Source organism: Drosophila miranda, chromosome 5, assembly GCF_003369915.1.
Source record: "Drosophila miranda strain MSH22 chromosome 5, D.miranda_PacBio2.1, whole genome shotgun sequence".
Taxonomy (NCBI): domain Eukaryota; kingdom Metazoa; phylum Arthropoda; class Insecta; order Diptera; family Drosophilidae; genus Drosophila; species Drosophila miranda.
In genome coordinates this window covers 779054-787617 of record NC_046678.1, presented here as the reverse complement: position 1 = coordinate 787617, position 8564 = coordinate 779054, and the positions used below count along the sequence as shown (strand labels likewise).

Genomic DNA, 8564 nt, shown 5'->3' with positions numbered 1-8564 from the left:
ACCGTTTGAAAGCGGCGATAAATGAGGGAGTCGTCCAATAACTGACGAGATCAATATGAATTACTTTGGTGGACAGACAAACAAAGATCCAATACTTCTGTCTCAACGTGTGGAACATAAATTTGACTCCAGCATGTAGCGATGTGACGTGCTGGTGTCTAACTAATAAAACAGCGACTGGTGATTCCTTTGGAAAAAGTATGCGATGTTTTGCATCATAGGTTGCCATCGAATTGTCAATGCGTAGCGAATCAACTTAGATTTTTGTGAAAGTGCTTGTCCAGTGCTTAGCTGTTTGTACTCCACTTAGAAGAACTCCATCTGGACATGTTTTATTACCCTAGAGTGGGCATATTGAAGCTCCCATGACGATAAAAACGATGACAGGCGGTCCTTGCAACGAAGTCGATGTACAAAGCGAAAGCAATAGCTTATTGTTCGCAAGAGATGTGACCAGGAGGAAGCTATGTTGATCATACAATAGAGATCATTTCCATCATCAGAAATGTGTAGATTAACTTGGTGCTTGACCTTTACTTCCATCCGCGCAGCGTCCTCAGTCGACAGTTCGAACTTTGCAGCAGAGTCTCAGCATTGCGATTACAAAGATAAGTGTTCCAAGTCCGAGGGGGTGATGATAGCCAATGCAGTACAACTTCTAAATCTAACCAACACGAAGTACTGGAAATAGGAATAGTTAGAGCTTGCTTAAGCAGGGACATCAATTCGGATTGAAGATGGTCTGCATTCAGTTCGAGCCGCGGGATGGATGGGTGCAACACGGGTTTTTGCGGCGATCAGTCTTACAACTTAGTCATTATTGAGTTTCACGCGACTGTAGATGGCAGCGGTGTGAGCGAATCCGTGCAGCTCCGTTGCTTGAAGTGGTGGGGATAGGTAGCGAGGTTTAAATACTATGGCGCGATCCTCTTCTACGGTAGTAGGAGGAATCACCTCCAAGTGTACTCGCTGTACTTAATCCTCCATAAATTCGACATTCTGTTGTTTAAATGCAGGAAACTTTCGAAATTTCCGTTCGAGAGAAGAAAAGCGTCGTAGTGCTTGTGGCAGTGTGGACCCCATTGGAGGAGCAGAATTCTTGAACGGACTTGCGGCGATCCACAATATCCAGAGCCTTAAATTGAATGCACGCGTAAAGACTGTGTTGCTCGTGACAATATACACAATCACGAATAGGCGAATCTGGCACGTCAACATGATGACAAACTGCACGACGTTTATTGAGTACGGTGTGTGAATCATGGATTAGCTTTGGATCTTGACAAGACTCAAGGGCATCGCAACGGGCGAAGACAAAGCGGAACAGGTCATTTATGGTCACTTTTTCCTTGGATGGAGGTAGCCCAAGCATCCTTGCATTCACGGTCTAGTTTTGAAAGAAAGCTTTAGATGAACGACCTAGCAATCAGTGATTTTTTGTTATAACGACTTTTAAACCTCTCCAGAGTTATGATTGTTTTTTTATGAATCGACTCGGCTATTGATGCTGATCAAGAATATACTTTATGGGGTCGGAAACGTTTCTTTTGAAATATTACACACTTGCAGCACAAATTTTATATACCCGGTACTCAAAGAGTATAGGGGTGTATAAAATTCCCACTTCCTGTCTACTTTGCAACTTAAAAGCAAATATTAACATCAAGCACATACTTAACCTGTGCTCAGCTCAAATCTTTGGAAATTATAGCCCCACCATAAGCTTATTCAACATAAACAACAGAAATAAGAAGAAGAAAAAAATACAATTTTTAAACGAAATTCATTTTTTTAAATAAATTGCTAGACATATTGACGTATTAGCCATTCAAAAATTAATTGCATAACCAATCCTACAAAACTGCAAATAACGCTCAGTATAATCAAATCTTCGAAATTAAGGAACTTAGCTCGGTCCAGTTGCAAACTGTCTGGAGTCGTGGGTCGAAAATAACAAGCGCAGATGGTGTATGTTATTACTAGTTTACTAATAAACACACAAAAGCGTTTAGCCCGTGACATACTAGGAAAAGTATTTGTTTCTCTCCATTTTCCGGTTATTGGCTGCCACATCGCCCAATTGGTCCAAAGCATTTCATAGTTTAGTCGAAATCTACGTTTCCAAGTTCCTACTACTCTCACATCGCCAGGTTTAAAGATCAAGACCGATGTCAAAATTAAAATCTTTTCTTTCACCCATCTTCGGGCAACAAAAACTTGCGTCTCCTGGGTCTGTACATCATTTACCTCAATTCGACGCAAATACCAACTGGGAAATCGTCCGGCGTTGTTATGTGATACGGCGATTTTGGTAGGTACCCTTATGTCACGCGTTCGTAGCCAAAGAATATACGTTGTATTTCTTTGTAGATCTAGATGTTCGGGATCCTGCACGAGCGTAAATTGCATCTCATGGTGCTGGGTACTAAAAAGAGAAAGCTTAACCGATGATGTTGTCTCGGCATTGACTCGTCCGCCTGTTTTTACATGGATTAACAGATCATGTACTTCCCTTACTGAGTCGTCTTCCAAATCAACCATTTGGCAGACAACTGTCTTGCTGATGGGAATGTTTCGATATAAGTAGAACCACAATAACCAAATTAGTAAAAACGAAGTAATAAGTAAATAAAATAATAATATTATGAGGTTAAGCTCCACTTTCGCATACGGATTTACAGGCACCATTATAGCGGGAACATTGTATACATAGCTGGTATATGTGCCCAAAATCTTGCACGTGCAATGCATTCCGTTTTTAACTCCGAAATCCAACGAAGGATAGCAACCGTCGTGGGCCCAGTGTTGTTCATCTGCTGGCAGACTGTATAGCCAATAATCGCAGCTACGCATTTCAAAAACGAAGTCGAATTTAGCAGGACCATCTAGTACTGGTGTTTTAAGGCGACTTTTTAACGGGGACTTTTCCCATACTCGTACTGCCATATATGCCCGTTTTCCCTGCATACAGTTGTTTCGCAAGAGAAAAGTCTTGTTTCTGGAATTCGCCGGAACAATACATAAGGATTTCGATATATCCGAGAACAGTGGTTGTACTTCAGTTTTGAGCAATACTTGAAGTTTATGCGTGCTGCTGATAAACCGCACTGCTAACATTGTTTTCTCTTCAAGCATAATACGGTACATACGTACATCTTGCATTTTTATAATTGTACCCTCTTCATGGCAATTTATATGCTTGCTATCTACAGTTGCATCATAGGAATGTATGGCCGCACGAGTCAAAGCATCCCCAATGGATGTCCATCCAAGGTATGACAAGCTTTTAGAAGAATTCAGACCCGTTGTCCTCGGCATATTGCTTGAAGGCTCATTTTCCACATTTCCTATAAATGTAGTAAAGCTAATTTCGCTATTCTTGAGAACAGTCTCTACGTTAAAATGTTCTTCATAATGAAACACACGAACAGAAAGCAGAATAGTACTGGGTTGCTTTTCTTCTGGATACCACCAATTCAGCTCACGTTTGATAGATACTACTTTAAGACATATGTAATCCTTGTTGTTTTCCTTTACTTCTTTCAAAAGTGCTGAAGAGAAAAAAACTCTGTGCATACTGTCACTTGTCTCAATTTTATATGATTGATCGCGCTCAATTGAAAAGCATTGTATTTCCAGTGCTACTCCCTCGTAGAACGAGTCTCCGCTGGTGTCTGCCTTAAGACCATGCTGACGAGCATATCCGAGATAGTGAAATAGTCGTTGAGTTTCCCAAGTTGACTTAAGCCAGGTTAGGGATCTAAGCTTGTCCTGTTCATCATAAAAATTGTTAATTTCAGCCAAAAGCTTATCAAAAACAGCTTTCACAAGCTTTCCTGATTTAAGAGCTCGCTGGTATTGGACATAAATGGACTTGGGTGGTAGGGGTGTTTCTTTACACATACGGTTCATCATGTGGTAGACGGTTACGCAAGCCTGGGTAACATCGAAAAGCGGCTGTTCAATTAGTAGGTAGATCATATCATTATGGTATAAACGCTGAAAATTATTGTTCATTATTTTCACCACAGTAGCTAGCAAGTGTTGTTCTTTTGCATCAATGGGCTTTAAACGATGTGCTAATGTTAATGTCAAATTGGCCAATTTTCCGAGAGAAACACGCGTCTGTGGATATATGCCTTTTAAGGCGCGTAACAACATAAGGCCGGAATCAATGTGATTTATGTGCGAAGCAATAGACTGTATTGTTTGAAAGTACCGAAGCAAGAGACCTTCTTCAGGAAGAGTAAGAATATTATGCGGTGAATTAGTAATATATTTCCAAAGAATATCTGGTGGCTGAGCGGGGACATTCAGCAGAGCCGTAACTTTAACCTTTATCCAGCTGGTGCGGCATGCCTGAAAGCTATCACAAACAAGCACTTTTATAAAATTAGTAACAGGTAAGTGTACTTCACAATTGCAGTCATAGCAATTGTTAAGCAGTACATGTCCAGCATAATACCAATACTCTATTGGATTGTTCTTCGTATCGAAATTCTTGCAGCACGGAAAAAATGGTGTTAGCGCTTCTTGCCCTTTTGTAGGTTTTACAAAACATTTTCCTATAGTCGGTCCAGAGTTTTTGGTTAGATACTTAATGTCCTGACCAAACCATCCATCTTTTGCTGTTACTATGAGCTGAACTATTGAAGTATTCGCTACGGTGCGTATATACAAATTCAAGTCTTTACTAGTTAGAGTGAGCTGACCACCCACATACCACTGGTATCTCACCGTCTGAGTTCCGCAGTTTGTGCATCTAGCAGCAAGACGAACATTAGAAAAGGGGCTAAAAAAATCCATTTCACAGTTGAATAAACAGTCGATCGTAACTTGCAGCATTCTATAGTCTGTCATTGTAATTGTCTGCACATTTAGTGAGCCGCGATTAGGGTTGTCATCGTCAGCCAAAAGCAGACGAAAGATATAGCTGCACCCACTTTTGAAGGAGTACGCAGGAATCATAAAAGCGTCAACTGTAAAAAAAGTCATTTATTATATATCTTACTCATGATTTATGAAACAAGCAATTTATTATAACACTCCCTTTATCTTCTTTCTAGCTAATTATTGTTTCCATATAAAACCACCCCTCTCTCTTTTTATATTTTTCCCCATTATCTGTTAAAGAGAGACGTTGAGATCGCGTGGAAGGGGATTAACCACAGGAAATACATTTTTCTATTCTAGCTTTAATAATGATCCGAACTGATCGCAAGTAAATAATTTCTTGCGACTCTGCATTTTCAGATTTCTTGTACTCTATATTTTGTAGTCTCTGAGAACAAAACGAGAAACAAGACTGACACGGACATGACCTCGAATATCAATATAAAATATATATGTATATGAAATATATTTGATGGGGTCGGAAACGCTTCCTTTTGGTTTTTACAAACATCTATACGAATCAAATATGCCCGTAGATACTTAAGTATCTAAGTACAGGATATAAATACATATGTTTTGTATATATATGTAAATATATATATATATTTTGTAAATATATATATATATTTTGTAAATATATTTAAAATATATTTTAATTTTGTTATACATCTCACCCGAGGATATATTATGATAGCAGAATGGATTACTATAATCGTCCCATGAGTCACAGTTCCAATTGTAAGTAGAAAACTGTTTGACTTCGTATTTTTTTGAATAATCACGGCTCAGTGAACCGTTAATCCAAAGTATTTCATTGTGTGCAGCACGTCTTGATTCACCTCCTTCGATTACGGCCTGTACTTGACCCATAGCCACCTTCAGATAACACCGGGACGCGAAGGAAAAACCATTAAAATTCCCCTCTACATGCAAAACTAACAAGTTTCTCCAAATTTCATGTTTAGTTTGAAACCTTAACGAATATCGTCGAATAATCAGCCAAGGATTATCTGTAAAGTATTTTGAAAAGTGTTCTTTGGGGTGGACAAAGATATACATAAATAATTAAAGGTTACAAATTATCGAATTCAAAAACATACTTAATTCAGCTGCGTCCGTCAAATGCCATCTAAAGCTAGCTCTAATTGTAAAGTTGCATGTTTCCAAAAAGAGAACCCTAATGATAAATCTGCGGTTGACGGCAATTTTTATTGGAGATTGGGGGTCTGAGCCCTTTAATATTACTATTTGTGGCGTACAATGCGTTGGCAGATTCACTTTAAATTCAACGATTTCTATGACTTTATGTACCCATGGCTGTGAAGGCAATTGACCTTGTAGTGTAATGACCTTATCATTCGCAGACCAAAAAATGGCTATTATCTTTGCGAAGTAACCCTTATCATACATTATTTTCCTTCGGGCCTTAATTCCGAGCAAAGAAAGCTGATTGCTGATTGATAGGGTTTTAAAAAATTTTGGCTGCATCTTGTTTGCTACCTTTCCCACTTCAAAGAACGCTAAAAGGTAGCTGGAAGTGCTTAGGTGTATGGTAATTGAATACTTAACTGGAAGCTCTTCCATTGTAATGACGATAGGTGTTGGTCTTCCGTATGGAACATATTCATTAGTAAAAACATTTATTTTGGCTCTGGTCAGTTCGTTATTTTCTGCCACTGGCATAGTCATATGCAAAGACAGAAGTATCAGTTTTATTGTGTCCACTGGTAGCCACATGTATTCATTTTCGCATAGAGCTCAGGAATGATTAAAGACTCAAAGGTACTATTTATAAAATACAATGTGGACTCATTGTACAGTTTATAAGAAGCCAAAAACACAAGTCGGTTGCTTTGTCATTTTATTTCAGTAGTCCTTTTAAAACTCATGCGCAGCTTTCAGACAGCACCAGAAAGATACTTAGCAAAGCTGAGGAAGCGCTGTCTCACAGAGTGGCTCATACATAAGACTAGAGATGACAATACTATTATTTACCTGCTTTGAGCCTATTATTATTCGGTTTTAATGTTTTTTTCAGAACTAAGGCTTCTTTTTACATCTTTTATTGAACTTTGCAACTCTGAAAAGCTGATAAATGAAGCTATAAATATACTTTATAGCTTAAGCTTTCCGTCTGGAAAATAATAAGCGATTTGGGTGGGATCTATAGCTGCATTTATCATTTACCGCGACTCTACATTTATACCCTTTACTCAGTGAGTGTGTCTCCTTATTATACCCGATACTCAAAATGAATATTGGGGTATATTAGATTTGTGGTGAAAATGGATGTGTGTAACGTCCAGAAGGAATCGTTTCCGACCCCATAAAGTATATATATTCTTGATCTGCATCAATAGCCGAGTCGATTGAGCCCTATATGTCTCTCTGTCTGTCCGTCCCTATGAGCGCCTAGTGCTCAGAGACTATAAAAGCTAGAGCAACGACATTTTATATCCAGACCTCTCTAATATGTCACTGTTACAAGTGTATTTCAAAACTTCCCCCCGCCCACTTCTGCTCCCACAAGAGGCGAAAATCTGTGGCATCCACAATTTCAAAGATACGAGAAAACAGAAAACGCAGAATCGTAGACGATGCTTTATCTTCTAGAATGCAAAATCTGAACCAGATCACTTAATTATTATAGCCAGAATCAAGAAAACAATTTCATTCTCTCTCGCTCTGTCTCTCTCTAACACACAGGTTTCATGGTCGGCTTTGCCTATTGAAAAATGTGAGTTCAAGGATCTCAGAGACTATAAGAGCTAGAGCAACCAAATTTTTGATCCACACTCCTGTGATATCGGACCTTGACGAGTTAGTTTCAAAATTTCGCCCCACCCCCTTCCGCCCCCACAAAAGACGAAAATCTGGGGCATCCACAATATTGAAGATACGAGAAAACTAAAAACGAACAATCATAAAAATTTACCATATCTATCAGATTGCTGAATCTGGATCAGATCGGATCATTTTTATAGCTAAAAGGAACAAATTTTTAGTGGCTACGCAGTGTCCTACGACACGCTCAGAATGATTTTCTGTCTCTGTCGCACGCACTCTTTGTCGTGTCGCTGACTTCCGTGCTCGCATGTTGCTGATAGAATATGTACCCTGAACTTCTTTTTTCGGTGTAAGTATATTTTTTTGGCTTGTGCACAGGTCGATGGAAAATTATCTCCCGTAACTGGTACCATAGCGCCTTAAACTGTGCAGGCTTTGCCTGCTATGGAGCGGGTAGGGACAGGCCTTTGGGCCGCTGTTTTTCGTGATTTCTGATTACTCCCTGTTGACAACTGTCAGAATCATTTGATTTTGTTTTTTTATTCTTCCATTCTGCTCCAACGATTTGCAGAGAAGGGTAAGGTCCGTCCGCGCAGAGATCCACGGGGTCCGATAAGGCTTCTGAGCTCTCCGTTAACGTTAACCCCGCTTGGCTGACTCTCGGCACGTTTCGAATAACACACTTAGTCCGGCCTGGTGTGAGGTGAATGTGTGGGTTGGTTTTGCGGGTAGGTAATTTTACGTATGGTAAGTGTGTGAGCTACTTAAGCGGTACTACTTGAACCGTACAACCTCAACTAGACCAAATGTCGCAAAAAACACAGAATGTTATTCACCTACAGATTCAAACGAGCCGAATGAACATTGATTGCCCCACACGTTGT

General features: G+C 39.5%; 1 protein-coding gene across 2 annotated transcripts; it reads right to left on the bottom strand.

The window, feature by feature from the left end:
- Positions 1-1764: 1764 nt before the first annotated feature.
- LOC108164517 lies at positions 1765-6680 on the bottom strand. 2 transcript variants are annotated; one of them, XM_033394406.1, is made up of 3 exons: positions 5994-6680; positions 5568-5927; positions 1765-4979 (listed from the first exon to the last, which is right to left on the bottom strand). In XM_033394406.1, exons 1-3 carry the CDS (start codon positions 6628-6630, stop codon positions 1804-1806), a joined length of 4173 nt encoding a protein of 1390 aa, XP_033250297.1. In that variant the 5' UTR covers positions 6631-6680; the 3' UTR covers positions 1765-1803. The 2 variants fall into 2 exon arrangements, with proteins under 2 accessions (XP_033250297.1, XP_033250298.1); XM_033394407.1 differs by lacking the exon at positions 5568-5927 and having other exon boundaries at positions 6463-6680.
- Between the last annotated feature and the right edge of the window lie 1884 nt (positions 6681-8564).